Raw genomic sequence first — 17,337 nt, 5'->3', positions numbered from 1 at the left:
TAAAAATATGATATTTAAAATGCCCACACATGAGGCTCAAACATTTCTCGAATTAAAAATAACAATGACATGCGTTTCCAAGTTTTGGGGTCGCAAATGACGAGGAAACAACGAATGGGTTTTGAACCAAGCAAAGTACCTTAAAAAAAAATTGCATGCTAATGACTCGCAGCATTTCAACTTCAGGTGCACAAACAGTGTTCACATCCGTAAAGAATTAAAGAAAGACGATTGGCCTGTTTTTGTCGTTTATTCCTCATTATATAATTCTCAAGTTAGCCAAAAAAGTGAGAAAAAGACCCGGATGATTGTAATGAATAAGAGCAACTGCTGAGCGTTGTCCTCTGTGAGGCCAGACACAAGGCTGCAACAACCACCGACATCATGGCACAATGCAAACAGCTTCTCTGGCACTGACACTGACACTGACAGCAGTCGTGAAATACAGAGACACGGACAGAGACACGGACAGTCCGGGTACAAAGGACAAACATGAGAACATTACAGACACTGACAGTACAAACACCTCCTCATAACACCCAATGTAAACAACAGATAAACTGGCACTCACGGTCAAAATACACGCTGACACCGAACATAAGAACAAATATAAAATAATTAAAATAAAAACAGACCAACTGACATAATGCAAAGAGACCAATATCGCCGACTGAAATGACCCGCCCTTTTATCGTCTGATGAGGCTATCACCTTCATCAGAGAAGCCCCCCAGCATCTGTAATGCACTACGAACGCTCCCCGTGTTTGTGCAGTGAATGCGCAAGAATATATTGGCGGAGATAGCACACTGATAATAATACTGGGGACAGGGGCGAGGCTAAATGATAGAGAGGAGAGAGGGAAGCTAGCATCACTGGGAGGCCAATAAAAGTCACTGACAACATGCTTGGATCCATCCCTACTACTGTGACGTCCTTGTCTAGGATTGCACGTGCCGCTCCTTCCATCTGCACGCGACAGCAGACCGCCAAGAACGTGTTTTTGACCAACGACATATCATCACTAATGACATTTGATGACAGGTCACCGGCGTCGCCGTCAGGATTAGGATGCTTACACCGACCACCCAAACATTCCTGTCTCGCCGCAAAGGTCTGTGCTTGCGCGTGCAATACACATATAGCCTCCCCCCCCCAAAAAAAAAAAAAAAAAAAAAAACAGCAACAAAAAACAACAACAAACAAAACAAAAACAAAAGGAATAAAAGAGAAGATTGTGACAAGAAAATAGTATATATATATATCCTTTAGAAAATTTTCTGTTAAGCGGTGTTCTGCAATTTTTCTTCAAAAAAAAAAAAAAGGAGAAGACAAGACGATAAACCTAGTTAATGCCGTTTGGCACTGGATGTGGACGTTAAGTCCAAGAACCAAGCTGTTCCTGCTACTTGTGCCAAGGTAATCTCACGCACACCAGTCTCACAACCTTCTTTTAAATAAATAATAATAACAACAAAACCTCCCCAGAGCAATGAACAAAGAAATATCAATGCTATGGAAAGACAAGCGGACTACATCCCAGTTATAAAGCAAAAGGTCGTCAAAATAAGCACATCAACCACTATGAACAAGAACATCACAGCCCGACTCACCATCCCTAATCTCAAGTCTGCGGCTGAAATGAATGACTTTGTCTTTCAGCAATGCCCCTTCTCAAAGCTCTTGTCCCCAAAGATGAAAGCTCTTTTTGGGGCAACTGTAAAGCAATCACTAGGTAACTGAAAAGTATTATTTTCACGCAACCTCAGTCCTGAATTCACCACCTATTACTACGATCAGGGACTTGGGGTATTTCCTAAATTCCTCATTTAAACCAAACTATGCAGGCGACATTATCTATGGAAAGTTCCTCTGGAAAAGTTGCCCCAACTCCCCCCCCCTCATCTACTATTTACAGTGGATATTATCCACACAACCCTATTACACATGACTGCATGCACAAACCACTTGATTATGCACGACTGTGTAACAAGTGTATACAAGAGTAGCAAGCATATGCAAGTGTAACATGTAACAAGTGTATGCAAGTGTATACAAGATGCTCCAGACACCTTCATTTGGGAACCTCCTACCTTGAGCAACAACGCCAGCTATATAAGTGGAACAGAGGGCCGCATCTTGGAGGAAACATTGATACTAATTTTTCTTTAAAGTGGTAAAATCTCCATTAATAACTCATATTACCTTAAAGAAAAACCTTAAACACAACGGTCAAGAAAGGAAAAGGCTTGTGAAGATGCAAACGCTGATGTAATCCACTTTTTTTTACCTTTGTCCAACACAAGAAGCCAAGATGGCGTGACCACAAGATGGATGCTGCTAACTAAACCCTGACATTTAGTACAGCAGAATACTACCACATAGTTTAGCGTAGCATTTCCTCCAGCTAGACCTCACTATATCTTGACTGCTCTTAGTAGTCCCTAGAGCTTAAGCAGGGAAATGTTGGAACCTGAAATAAGCTCACAGGCAACAGATGGTGGCAGATACGTTCAAGACACCAGACATGGTCTTCCTTCAGTATTATCACAGTTGGTTATAAATTACAGAGAGAAGGAGGTAGTGATAGGAGCAGGGGAGAGCTGAAACAAGCAAACACAGCCATAAAGTACAAATTCAACCAAAACAATTTGAGAAACCATGACTAGATGATCTGCAAGAAAGAGTTTTTTCAGACTGTCTGAACTGCTTTATAGGAGTTTGTGCCAACCTACTCAAGAAATACCAGGGCAATGCATGCAAAACATTGCTAAGTGGTATGTGTTTTGCAATCTGCTGAACGATTTACATTGTAGGACCATCACAGTTGGACTTCTTGAGTGGTGTGTGTTCTGTCTCATCCTAAACTGCTGACTGCCGGCCAGCAGAACATGCACATAACATGGTCCATTCCTCACTTCCCCATAAACAACCTCACAGAGAACAACACACAAAAATAAATATTGTCTTATCAAATGGGAATAAGCATCATATTTTTAAATGACTTTCTTTACATGCAGAACATCAGGGCACACATTGCCAAAACATGAAGATTTCCCAGGCAAAGCTACACGGAATCCCATTAAATGATTATCAACAGCAGAAAAAAGCATGATCTAAGGTTAGATAAAAAATTTTTAAAATTTTAAATTATCTACCCCCTTCCATCTTTCTCCCTTTTCTTTCAGATAGCCATTTCCAAATGACAACATTCAAAAGATACTGCGGATGTTTTCTATGACAATACAGGACAGTTGAGTTCCTGAAGCCTCACCATCAAGCCAGTAATGCCTGCCTCACTGAACACAACACATAAATCTTCTGTTCGTTACCTACTGTACACCTGACCAATTACCTAAGGACACTTACAGTGCACCATCTGCTTCCTACTGACACCATATCATCTGGCAACTTAACGGAAACACTAGCTCCCAGTTTGCAAAAGCTGAAGCATGAATACCTTAGGCATTATACACATCCATTTCCTAAAGGCACTTATAACCTCGGCCTGTTTTCCTCAAGACTTTGTGGACAAGCTATTTCAACGTTGACTCCAAAGCTCAGAGTACTAGCAACATCCCCCTCTTCTGGACATTTAAAATTTAAGCTTTGTTACTTTTAAGCACTTTGGTTTCAAGGCTGCTACACATCTGGTCATGTCTAGATTACAAGTGATACGCAAGGTTTGATCTCTAAGGTCTTCTACTACGTGCAAGCTACACTGTGATTTGGTGAGTGTGAAGTGCACTGTAAAGACATCTTGCACTTGACTAGAATGTAGTTTTTAACATTCAACTCTATCTACTTGCTATCTGCCTTGTTTATAATTAAGTGAGCAAAGAATATGTGTTCCAGTTTCTGTATGGTTTCTCAGAACAGCTAAAAGCACAAGCAGTACACACCTCCCATGTTGACTGATGAAGTCTGTCCTAAATATTTCTTGTAGAGAGAAGCCACTTAGTATCAAGATGTGCCCTAATTTGTGGCAGCTTTGGACCAGAAAGAAGTGAATTTTCTAAACTTTAGGGAGAACCGCAAAACAAACTGCTATAAAGACAGGAACAATGTGCACTGTTGAAAACACAATTAAAATGCTGCCCTGATTGATAACAGCAAAAGATAACAATTTTTCTGTAAGATAGTACTTTTCAGCAATTCACTCAACACCATTGTACTTGTTTTCATCAAAGCTATGGAAGGTCTCTAATGCTGAACTTCAAGAATGGAAATTAAACCAACTTTACTCAATTTACTATTCAATAACAAAAATTCAATAATCAGCACAATGACAAATTGCAGAATAAAGATCTCTGAAAGTGATAGGCAATTTTAATGCCAACAAATCAGGATACTCAGCTGAAACTAAAGGTGCCCATTGTCTGCAGCAATTTTTCACAAGTCACATGATTTTCATATGCACTACTTAGAAAGTTCACAAGAAACAAGTTTGGCCAATCAAAACTAAATGAGGGTGGAGGTGGTTTGCTTCCAGTGTTTCAATGAAATTCTGATCAAAACAGATGTGGTTCAGACAATGCATGCACCAATGAGCTGATATCAAAACAGATGTGGTTCAGATACTGCAGACAGCAATGAGCTGACATCAAAAGTGGAAGAGGTCAAACCAACACATGGGGTGGAGGTCACATGCATGCCTAATTTTCCTCAAAGGCAGATATGTATTAGGTTTGATTAGACTACAGACAACTCCTGGATTAGGTGATAAAATCCTAACCTACTTCCTGCTATCCAATCTACAGGCAACTATGGTCACAACTGTTTCAACCTGAAACTGTGCACATGATACTGGGATCACACTCTTCAACCTTCGCTTGAAATCTGCTGTTCATGTTGATATCACATTCTTCTCACCATTTGGCACAGATGTCTAAAAGCCACCACAAACAGGCATCAGAGTGCAATCAAAATTTACAACCTTCAGAAGGTTGTGGGCCAGCCACAGCTATGTAACACTGAGATATAACACATTATATATTAAACTTGTACATGCATGTACTCAACATGTGTGCACAAACTCTCTCACAAACACACACAATAAGAGTTACTTAGTGTGACAGTTGAGCCGGAAGTGCACGATAAAGATAATAGGCATAGTCATACATACCATGTGCGCTATATACAGATAAGAATTCTGGAAGCATCACAGAAATGAAGCCCACACCATCCCATTTCCTAGCTGTGCAAAAATCATTGATAGGAAAAGCACTCCCCCCTTCCACCCAAAGATACCAGAAGTCATTCATAAGTCAGCTGGAGAAAATTCTAGAATGACAGCACAGCTTCAAAAGCTTATAGTGCTAAAATTATAGAGCCCCTTCAACAGTATCAGTAATAACTACCATATTAACACAGCTTAATAAAGATGGCATTTACTTTAATGCTGACATTAACTGCTTCATATATGGACACGTAACAGTCAAAGAGAAGAGAGTGAAGGCCTGGTGCACTGTACCCCACATCAGTTGCATAGCAGAGCAGCGCAAACTTGTGAGTGCAGCTGGTGTGGATGTAGATCTGTAGATGTTTGAGCTTATGTGTAGATGTAGATGTGGGTTTGAGGAATGTAGAGGACAAGAGGTAGAGAGAGAGAAAAATAAGGGCAAAGAAGTAACATCTGTACATGCAGCCCCCATTTTACATCTCTCCTACTGTAGAAATACTTTCTACTGGCCCCAAAGGGACATCACAATAGAGAAGAAAACTTCCAAAATAAAATTTAAATAATAGTAAGAAATTTTGCCATGTCTTTATACAACACATGTCTATCCTAGAAAACAGGTCTTCATTGTGGCAAAACAAAAGGGTATTATTTCAGGTGTTCTTTTCCATCAAAACACACCACACACACACACTGTCACTTCTTCCCCTGCAATTTAAACACTAATCCCAAGCAAAGATCACAAATTCTAAAGTAGAGTTCATGTGGATGAATGTTTAAAGGTACAAGAACAAAGCTCCAGCAAAATGCTTGTTTACATTTTATGAGTGCAGCCATCAGAGACTGAGCGGACAACTGGGAATGGCTTTAGCAAACATCTTGAGAAAAACTGCAGCAATGATGACCCTTGGATGGGGGACAGCACAGGTTAGTGAACTGAACCATGTCTGCTGCATTCACAAAATACTGATTGTTCATACCTGAAGCCATTTTCTGACATCTGCTCATTCCTCTTGTCTTTAAACTGACCTCTAACTTTAGCTCTGTTTGGGGAAAACTTGTGCGATGCATTAGTATTTTTCCCACACAATAGTTCTTGTGGGACACAATAGGTCTTCAATTCAGCCTGTGTTACTTTCCTTCCTACACCATGGATTCCAAAGCATTTTTCACAGAAAATTGTACATGCTATATTTTGGAACACCAATTATTTCAGAAAAAATCTGTTTCTCAAATATGTCATCCCTTTCATGTATGGAAGCCCAAGGAGTTAAGGCTAACCAACTGCTGTTATGCTGATTGCATAAGATTAAATATGGCAAACAACGATGACAAAAGGTGCAAAGCCACAGCGGCCTTCCTCAGATCCATGATAAACACCACAAGCACAACAGCTGTCCACTAAAGGAATAAAAAAAAGTTGGGAAACTTAACGGAGGAACATATTCTCTGGGCATCACAGCAAGTTAAACAGCAAAGTCTTCTTTTTTTGAGTCCAGACAATCAAAACAGTAGCTTTCATGCTTGTCCTTTCCACTGCCACATTTTCATTTCCCTTTCACAATTTTTTACTTTTAAAAGTTACTTTGGTTTTACAGAACTGCTGTGAGGCAGACAAGTTTATATAGAAACTGAAAGTCTTCACAAAATCCACATCTTGGTGGTGTTTACCCAGGGCATGTAACTGCTGCTACAGAGAGAGAGAGAGAAAGGCAAATTAACCTCCCAACTAATGAAACAAACAGCATACAAATAGCGTATCAGAAGTAGGACAGTCCCATGACGAATAGTCTCATGTCAGTTACAAAGCTTTCAGTAAAGTTTTTGAACAATGGTCACTGATCGGTCAGCTAAACTTTGTACACTCTGTTCTTAATATCTTATTACTCACAAGCTTAGTTTTAGGTACGTAAATTTGACCAAGTTGCTGTGAATATGAAAATTCCTTTACTTCCCAACATCCTACACAATTCTGTTGTTGCATTTTAGACATCAATACAGGAACAAAAAATAATTTGTTCTCGTTTCTCAAATTGGGTAGCTTGTTTTAAGACTGGATGCAAAATATGTAATACGTCATGGAACTATGTTACCAAGCCCATTTCGGCCTAGACACTATTCCACTTTTGTGTTTAATTCACACAGAATTTAAATAAGCAATTTTGTAATTCAGGAGAGAGAATAAACTATAATTTGATACCAACTGGTGACTTTCAGTTCGAAAACTGTGTTGAAATCAAGTGTGAAATTAGACACATAACGAGCACTGATCAAGGTATCATCAGATGTAGAATGTTATACTAGTATATTCTATTAGTTTATTGTATTAGTTATTACATCAGCCACAGAGAATGATGTCCCTGTGTTGGTAATGCTACATATGAACTATTTAAATTAGATATTTTAACAAAAATTAATTTACTGGTCTCCAGAAAGAATATTAGACCTTAAACACTGGTAACAGCAAGGGAATTTTCATGAGGGGAAAATAAATGCTAATCTGCTGAAGTTGTGTGGTTACTAATTGCTACTCATTATCTCCAGGATTTTATGGGAGTCTCCAATCAAATAATGTATTTCTGACCCTGATAAACTCGCATCAAAGGTGTGATAGATAATGAACTCTTCTTTTTTAAAAAGATTTCCTTTTCATGTCACTAGACATGGCTTTCACTTTAAATTACACCATCATTATTTATTAACAGCACAGCAATGAAAATAAGATGGTACTCACGCTAGCACACAACGCAGAACCAAAGTCTTTAAAGTGAATAATGGTAATAACAATGACTAGGATGGTGACAATGATGATGATGTGAATATGTTGATGGTGGTGATAACTTCTTAGCACCAGCAAATCAGGTGCAATTCTCTATGTAGAAAAATCACCCACTTGAAGTAAAATAGAATTCTACAAGATTAGGTTTAAGGGAGAAAAATAAGGTATTATTAACCAGACCTTTACAAGAGCAAGGTGCAGAAAACAATTCACTGGCATTAGCTCCCTTTACTTGCCCATTGTAGTTCCCCACCCCCGACTTGCCTTTTGTAAGCACAAGCCCAGAAAACACAAGCTGTGCCGACACAACACACAGGTACACCCACATACATTAAAACAAACATGCATGTGCATGTTTGTGCACTCACATACACGTCTATTTAGAGGATAAACATCTTCAAATAATAAGAAGCTGCAAAAGGAGAGGCTCATAACAAAAAAGCAGTCAGGTATGCAGCATTTGAAAATTAAGCATAGTCAAGCAGAATACCATGTAAAGTTGTTTGAACAAACTTTTGATCGATGATCTAATAGCTTAGTTCTGCCAGCAGCAATTTCCAGATTCTTAGTATATTAATTCAAAGCTACTAGGCATTCCACTAATGACAAAAACATTCTTTATTTGTCTAAACTCGCGATCATACCAATAGGCATGCCACTACAGACTCCAAGTCACTGTATCCCCTTAATGGCACAAATCAAGACAAAGCTGGTGGCTTTCCTACTAGAATAAAATATTTTTGTATTTTCCTTAACAGTGCTTTTACAAAAAACTCTGGCAGATCAGTTCCTTTATAAAGTTTAACATTTCCTAGGTTATCTAAACCTCAATAATAGGGAAACAGATTTATTTCTCCCTTAGAGAAGGGTTAAAATCTGCATTAATAGTTACGTCTTTATTATCAATGTAAAAAATGAAAAGATACACTACCTCAGTTCCCATGCAAAGGCAAGTGATACAATAAAAACAGCCTACAGTCGAAGTAACATGATACTGGGCAATACTATAAAACATTATCAACAAATATTTAATAAATAAAAAGGTCGAGCAGCGTAGTTTCTATCGTGAAGCTGTCTTTGTAGAAGTATATATTTTTGTTATCAGTTAATATGAATGTCTGGTCCACTACATGGCAGTTGATAAGATCTCCATCCTCCTTTCATAAAGTTCCCAGGCTTGACCAAGTGGACAACATTTAAGAAACAATCAAGATATACCAATGTCACTAAAAAATTTTTTTTTCATCAAGTATGGAAATACTTTTAGATCCTCTTTTTTTTTGGAAGAATTTTTCTTCCAGTAATGACAAATTTTAAAAAATTTAATAGAGTAGACCTTCCCTGCCATCTACACGTCTTCGGAATGAATAACATCGCAGCGACCTAAGCAAGTTGTGCAAGAAGCAAGGAAACTGTAAACGTTGAATGCGGTTTAAGTTAAACCATAAACAGATGAGCTCTGTTAATCCGCAACCTACAACAGCCTCTCAGCAGCAAAAGGATGTCTCTTGATGTTGGACTGTAATTTAACTGACCAATCACAGTGAGGCAGGCCAGTTTTCAAACATTGTAATGCTCCTTGGTCTATGTTTGTGCTGATGCTGTTGTCAAGATAGAAGTTAGCCTCCACATTTCACCATCTTTTACATCACAACAGGACACACTGAAACCAACAATGAAAGGCCCTGTTTCATTCAAGATAATCAAAATCAAATGGTTAAAGACAAAAATGTGGTGACTAAAAGAAATCAATAATAATTGGTGTTTGTTTGAATGTCTATGAGCTCAATTTATATATGTATATATTTATACATTTTTTTAAAATGTATATTTATATATTTCTATATATTTATGACTTAACCAAATTCTGCCTAAAGGACTTACATTTTTGCCGTCTCTCCTGTCTCTAGTGTCTTCTCTCTCTCTGACCCTTCGATCTGGTCTGACAGGCTGCTGACCGGTGTTGTACTGTTCCTGTGAAGCAGCAGCAGCAGCCCTGCGGTCTTCCTCTTCCTGCAGACGCATTGCCAACTCATGGCTGGCAATAAAGTGTCAGAAGCTGAATGAGTGTTCTTTTTCTATCTCTCTCTCTCACACACACACAAGCTCCTGGTAGGTCTAATAGAACCAAAACATGTTTTTAACAATACTCTATTTTAACATACAATCATACTTTACATTATCTCCATTTTCAGCTGACTGAATTTGCACAATGGCTCTTTATAATTTAGGTAGGCTATGCTTTTGAGGCAAAGATCTTCAAAATCCTAGAACTCTTTATCAAAATTCAAGTGTGTAGGTACAGAAATGGTTCTGCATCACTGCTGACAGAAATCTTCAGTTAAGGAAGGATGGCATGCATCAGGAAAAACTGGGAACAGTGTTAAAAAAAAGCTTAGATTTTGTCAGCTAAGCAAAACCATTCAAGGTGTGCTAGGGTTAGTGGGCAAAGTGGAAAAAAAGTTATAAAAATATGCAAACAAAGTCTTCTTGGCAAGTGCTGGGGAAAATGGATTGCTTGGATAATCAGCAACCAGGGGGAAAAAAACCATCATGGTCAAGCACCAAACATTTCAATATTTTAAATATTACCTCCAAATAATTAAAGAAGCTGTTGTCAAACACTTGAGAGAAATTAGGAATGGAAGCAAATCTTTTCCTCATTCAATAAGAAAACTTTTCACAATTGTTCAACATAGCCAGTGTCTCATTAAATAACAATCAGCCCTTTCAAATGCTCACATGGGTAGTGCTCCAAGGGAGACAACCATAAATTATTCGCATCCTGACACAGCAACAAGCTGCTTCCGTCTCCACCTTATCATAGTTCTTAGAATAAAGTGACGCCAGCATTGTCACATAATTCTCAGCCATCTTATGCTTGTGTTTATGTTATGTTTACTCTCTGGTTGCAAACATCAAAACATAGATGAAACCCAATAGATCAATTATTTTTTGTATCTGCTCCAAATCCACAAGCTTTCTATATTAGGTTTTTAACACAATTATCTTTCAAAAACTCTACAGTTTCTCCATAAAACCTTACATTTTAGCGAAAATGACACATACTGATCAGCATTTTAGCTGAGCTAGTATCAATTTGTTTCACCACAACTTTAAAAGCTTTTGTCTGAGTTCACTCTTTTACTGTTAAAACAGGCATCACCAGATTTTAAAAAACATATATTATCTAGGAAATATATAGATAAAAGCTGTAACTTTACAGCCTTAATAAATGACTGAGAAAATGACACTTGTTCTTCTTACCCTGACTAAAGCACTTGATTTTCTCTCTCTCAGATTTTTTTTACCACTACTGCCTGGACTTATCCTCGACTGATGTTGAAACTAAATAAGACTTTACTGTTAACAGTGACATTTCTGCCCTTTACATGAAATATTTTAGTTAATAGAGAAAATTTTCCTCTCACAACCCACAAAAATGAACAGTACAACTTTTTATAAAACTTATCTTGCCTTAAAATTGTTGACTAAGTAAAAGGAAATCCACTTTAAATTGTTGCAAAATTTACAAAAGGTAGGAAGCAAGTTTTTAGAGACTGCAAGGTACTTATCTCTTTCTCTCTCCTCTCTTCCACCTATGCTCCCAGGAACATCTTTTTTTTATTAACAAAAATGTTACAATGTATTTATTCCAAAACTAAAGATTTAGGAACATTTTCTTGTTATCCTTTAAGCAGTTAAAGAATATGATAAACATGATAAGTTCAGCAGCTCATCAGCCACATAAAACTGAGACTTAATTGTTAAGCAGACATAAAGAAGTCCAGGTGGTGCTGCTTGAGATGATATCAGAGGTTTCGACAGCAGTCAAGCAGGAAGCAATGCCACCAGCTAGAGCTAGTCATACTAATGCTGCCAGGACAGACCACTCACTCTGCATTTTGCATGTCTGGTAGGAAAGGACTCCAGGCGGCATCTTGCTCTTCTAACTGCTGGTCTTGCTGAAGTGAAAGCGCCACCTGGTAGCTAGTTAGAACAAACAATTAAATCAACTGTGCTTCTTCCAATGATCTACAACGATAAAGAAATTCAACTCTACTACCAGGTCATTTCATTAGAAGAATAAACATCCCTTTCAAAATGCAAAACAAAGTGAGTGAGAAAACAGGCAAACAAGACAGAAAGAGCAGGCAACAGAGGGTAATGTTTGGGAAGGACCCAGTGGCAAGGGGGAGAGAGATGAGTTCAACAGTTGAACTGTTATAATCAGTACATCACAGTTTGAACAGGTTTATAACATGCATCAGATAGCAGTCCCACTCTTGCCTGCCACATGTATACATGTCCATTCATCCTCACTTGAATCTGTACTGGAATTGCGTATAACACACAGCGGTTGAAGAATCCTTATTATGAGGTAGCAGATGAGAATATCATTATTATGCTAATCAAACACATTCCTTCCCCAAACCCCCAGCACAGACTGCTTTTTCTGGAAAATACAAGACAAAACACTAACATCATTCTCCTGATGAAAATTAGTCACAGTCACAGCTGGTGATGACACTGCCACTAGCTGAGAGATCAGGAGGGGTAAATTACTATGCAACAAATTTACAGCTGCAGTTAATAAACTGTTATGGCTTATTAAATGATGCTAATGATAACAATTGTATCCTTCTCTTAAAAAAATCTGAGATGTAGCATGTTCCCCCTAAATAAATGACAATTTACTGGGTGATGGGGACATGTTTGGATCAATATTCATTAAGATGACATGTACACAATCTGTTTTTAATACCTCTTATTGAAAGGAACATAAATAATGGTGATAATTATATTGCCAGCACAACACATGTATCTCATTGTTTCCCTTAAAAATGGAAGTACAATCGAAAAGATTCAAAATACTGAGACCACCACAATGGATATAATATGCAAGGCTGTTCTGCTAAGTTTTGTATCCACGTTTTAGTCTTACGGCTATCTCTCACAACAGTTTTACTCTATCTGAAAATGAAGTCACTTCATGTTCTTAGTAGTTTTACATCATCTATAAATAAAAACAAAATATGCCTAACTCTGAAGATGAAGTGGTCTTCTTCATTTAGCATAAAGAGTCAGTAATCAGTGAGTACCAAACTAGGCAGTTCAGAATTATTACTTTAGATCTTCTTGGTGTGGCAGCTAAGCAAGTTACTGACATCTAGAGAACATGACAGTAGTAGTAATAAACACAGCACCATGGGAGACTAAGAATTACAAGACAGAAAGCCTGTGCAAGAACTGTATTACATGAACTGTGTGCACTTCTACAGGTACAAAGACAAACAGCAAGCTGAAGGAAAAGCTTTTAATCTGACTGATGTGTGGTGGGCACCCGCCACACAAAACAGATACAGAAAGACACCAGGCTAGCATCTGTGCCAAAGCTGAGGCAACATTTGCTGCTGGTACTTTATGAGGTGTGACCGCACCTGTGCAACTGTTTTCTTTGAAAGCCAGCCATTATGTTTAACAGTCTTTTGTTACTGGATGCGGCAAACTCTTATGTCAATTTTGTTTAAGCTGCCAATTCAAAAGAAAATCCCACAGAAATGCCAATTTTCACAGAAGAAAAAGATCATTGTATGCATGCCATGCTACCAATATATAAAAACTGTTTTAGCATGCACAATATTTTCTCCGACTCGGGTACGGCGCTGGCTGCTTTGCACTAATACAGTCATAGTTGTAATATAGTCAAAACTGTAATATAGTCATAGTTGTAATATAGTCAGAGTTGCTGGTTTTGTGTATAACACCAATGCCCTCTATCTATGACAACAGGGTTCCCATCCAACACATGGACCACTGGAAGGCTAAGCCCAGTATATGTGTGAGTGAGGAGGGAGGGAAAGTGGGTGTACATTGTGTGTGCACATATTAATGTGATGAATTAGGATGAATTCAGCTAAGGCAGATATATATATAAGTGGTGGTGTTTTTAGCAAACAAACATGTCTCTGAACTCACTACAAACCCCCTTACCCCAATTCAGAAGCTCTCCCCACACACCACATCCCCCCAAAAAAGATTCCAAAATGGTCCAGGACACCAGCCAGCAAAAGCAATTTAAAAAAAGGACTCTAATGCTTATTGAAAATATTTTCTCGGCAAGTTCATCGATGTGAACACCAGAAACCAGTGATGTACATTTCTGACATGCATATGCAAGTTCTAGTGTGACTAAGGGGAATGCTGAGTGTCGTTAACAATCTTCCATCGAAAGAAACATGATGTCAAAATGTTAGTGGGGAAAAGGTTGTACATGCCAACAGAGGGACCAGGAAAGCTGTCTCTAACAGTGACTGGCATATTTACTCTCTCTAGAATGACACACACACTTACTCTGAGTCAATCTGTCTGTCCCCAGATGTGTATGGATTCACTTCAGGGTTGGCTTCAACAGCTAGGTCAGCCTTGGTGAAAGTGCGGAAGAAGGCATCGACAAAATGGCAGTCACCATCTACTGTGGACAACGTCTCCCACACCACATTGCTCTCTGTCAGAAATCCTTGGTCTGTCACCAGCAGGAAAAGCTCCTTCTGTGAAAAGGCAATAAGTGCTACTTTGACCACAACCTGCTCACATCATGAAAACAAGAAAGAAAAAAATCAATAAAAAGATAAAATGTGAGAAGGAAAAGAAGGAAAGAAGAAAAGAAAAACTGAGAAGGAAAACAAAGGAAGTAATAAAAAAAAAAAAAAAGAAGAAAAGAAAGGGGAAAAAAGTAAAAAAAAGGAAGGAGTGGGGAAATAAAAATGAAAAAGGAATAAAAATAGTGATGAAAAGGAAAGAAAAAATAAGAAAGGAAGCAAAAGAAGAAAGAAAGAAAAAAGAAGGGGAAAAAGTGAGAAGGAAGGAATGAAAAAACAAAGAAGGAAGAAAAACTGAGAAGGTAGCAAATGAGGAAAAAAGGGAGGAAGAAGGAAGAAAAATTTAAGAAGGAAAGGAAATGAGAAGAAAGGAAGGAACAGACTGCAGAAGAAATGCAGGAAAGCTACGATTAAAACAAAGGTAGTTGCAGCTGACACAATCTCACATGCACTAACATAATGAAATATCACAGTGAGGGGAATAGGAAACCTGCACATCATAGACTACTGTGATACAGCTACCAAAACAAATCAACATCAATTTTGAAAAAAACGCCAGCTGCAATGACGTTAAATTATATTCCCATAGCTGTTTTGATAAAATAATGAGAAAGATTGGGACATTGAACTGAGGACCAGTCTGCAGCAGTGCAACAGGTGATCATGCAATGCAGTGCCTGACTCGATCAGTTGCCTGTGGCTGAAAACCCTGAGTAACAGCCTGAGCTGACTTTATTCATTTCTCATTACCACCAACTAAAATGGATGACTAAATGCTGCGCAATACTGCAACATCTGCTTATTTAATTTGCTCATCCACTGTATTGCTTGAAACAGCAACTCAAACAATAATTGGTCCTAAAACCATAAATCAAGCAAATAGGACGTCCTTACACCACAGATGTCTTAGGCAGCTGATATTTTCATCTCATAGGACAAACTGAATTATAATCAGAAAAGTTCCTTAGGAACCTTTTCTACACAAAAAGAACTGATGGAATTTATCTGTGTGACTGAATGCCATATTGTCTTAACTAATTCACTTTGATACTGCAGTCTCTTTGCCTTCATCAGCTGTAAGCAGATCCTTGTTGCTGAAAAACCATAGCCTTCTGTGAAGCTTTAACACTTTTCCCCATCTGTCTGCTCTGTAAAGCCAGGAATTGTCTCCCTGGTTGCATTTGTTCAGGCTGGGTGCTGTTTGGTATTTCCTCAAGCAAACATGTCTTGCCTTGAGCAAAGATGTCCAGCTAAGGGCTCAGCCCAGTATGGATGCTGAACAAGCTGGTGTCAGCGCTGTGCCAAGTGACCCAGACATCTGCTTTCTCCTGAACTGCCATAAAGTATCTCTCTTCTCTCATATACCAGCCACCACCATGCATCACATAACAGCAAGCCAAATTTAGTATAATGACTAACAATCAAAATTAAAATGCTCTACTTAACATTAATCAAGTTGCTTCACACATAAAATAATTTTCTTCTGCTTTTTACAAAGCATGTATTTAATTAATTCCTTAGCTCTCTTTTCAAAATTTTCTGAATTTCAAAGTGTAGCATACTTTCTTTTGTTCATACTAGCAGGATTTGATTTGTTTCACCTTCTGGGAAATGTTTCCTTCTAATTGCTCTGTTTCATCCTGTCCAAAAAAAAACCCTTTGTGGTCAATTCAGGCTGATTGCCAGCAGACACTGGAAGGGAAGGACGGCGGCAAAGAAGGGTGGAGACTGACAGGCTGGCAGGAAGAGCATGTTTGTATACGAAAACCAAAATGCAATGGTCATCCCTACGGACACATCACTCCAAGGTATCTGGCCAAATGTGTTGAGAATTTCCAGTCCTGATGTGTGCTTTCAAGCGCTCCCTCATCACATTCACAAAGTAGTCTGCAGTCTCAGATGTGAGGTGTGTGTCTTGATAGACAAAACTAGTGGCAGCGCAACAAGTGAATCACCATCTTTTGTCCTAACATCATGTTCTCTGCCCTCCAAGGTTTTCTCATCCTCTTTTGTGGAGTTCTAGACAGCTATAAAGGTATGTTATGTTGTGGCGATAGCCCTCATTCTGCATTTACAGACCTCTTGGCTATAAAGGTAGGCTATGTTGTTGCGATAACCTCCATGCTGCATTTACAGCCTTGTCAGCTGTTTACAGAGGAAAACATTTCCTATTGCTCAATTCTCTTAGCCGGAGCAGGACTGCTGCAATGGTTTAGTGGGTCAGAATGGTTGGTTTAAAAATTCCACTGTATTCATGGTTACTCACATATTTCCAAGCATGACTCAGGATATTTTCTTAGATACGTATAATATTAGTAAACCCAAAATCTCTTCATCTGCTATGACCTCTGATCACTTTAGCATGTACTGGGCACAGGCAACATGTGCAGGTAAAGCAGGCACTCAGAAATGTGAACAAGTGAAGTAATATCAGGTGATCAGAAATGTAAGTCACTGATGTGAACAACTTAACCCTCTTAGCACCACATAAAAATACAACATAACAATGACTGGCTTATAACTGAAGACTGTGAAGACGACAGTGGATGAAGTTTGTTTTTTTATTATTGCTGCTCTCAGGTAAACATTAGACCAAGAAACCTATACATTTTTGGACAGAGTAAACTTGAACTTTTCAATAAAAGTAATGAAAATCGCCTTCCCCATGCTTCCCGGCAAAGCCACGATCGTGGCCCATCGTGCTGAGAGGGTTAAATAATATCAGGTCATCAGAAATGGATCTTAAAGTGTAGAACATCAGAAAGTCTTACATTCTGC

General features: G+C 38.5%; 2 protein-coding genes across 3 annotated transcripts in view; one reads left to right on the top strand and one right to left on the bottom strand.

Moving 5' to 3' along the window:
- Positions 1 to 231: 231 nt before the first annotated feature.
- LOC112560552 (ubiquitin carboxyl-terminal hydrolase MINDY-1-like) overlaps positions 232 to 17,337 on the bottom strand; it is a 26,674-nt gene continuing 9,568 nt past the window's right edge. Inside the window, exons 6-9 of one of the 2 annotated variants that reach the window (XM_025232468.1) lie at positions 14,312 to 14,544; positions 11,855 to 11,947; positions 9,842 to 9,995; positions 232 to 9,620 (exon numbers count right to left, since the gene is read on the bottom strand). In XM_025232468.1, the coding sequence (XP_025088253.1) occupies positions 9,606 to 9,620; positions 9,842 to 9,995; positions 11,855 to 11,947; positions 14,312 to 14,544 (495 nt within the window). In that variant the 3' untranslated portion in view covers positions 232 to 9,605. The remainder of the gene's footprint in view (positions 9,621 to 9,841; positions 9,996 to 11,854; positions 11,948 to 14,311; positions 14,545 to 17,337) is intronic. The other variant, XM_025232470.1, reaches the window with a different exon arrangement.
- The window catches only part of LOC112560553, a 7,838-nt gene continuing 5,352 nt past the window's right edge, over positions 14,852 to 17,337 (top strand). Inside the window, exon 1 of the mRNA XM_025232471.1 lies at positions 14,852 to 16,594. Within this exon, the coding sequence (XP_025088256.1) occupies positions 16,534 to 16,594 (61 nt within the window). The 5' untranslated portion in view covers positions 14,852 to 16,533. The remainder of the gene's footprint in view (positions 16,595 to 17,337) is intronic.

This window comes from Pomacea canaliculata, linkage group LG3 (genome assembly GCF_003073045.1).
Source record: "Pomacea canaliculata isolate SZHN2017 linkage group LG3, ASM307304v1, whole genome shotgun sequence".
NCBI lineage: Eukaryota > Metazoa > Mollusca > Gastropoda > Architaenioglossa > Ampullariidae > Pomacea > Pomacea canaliculata.
This window is presented reverse-complemented; position numbering and strand designations above follow the sequence as displayed.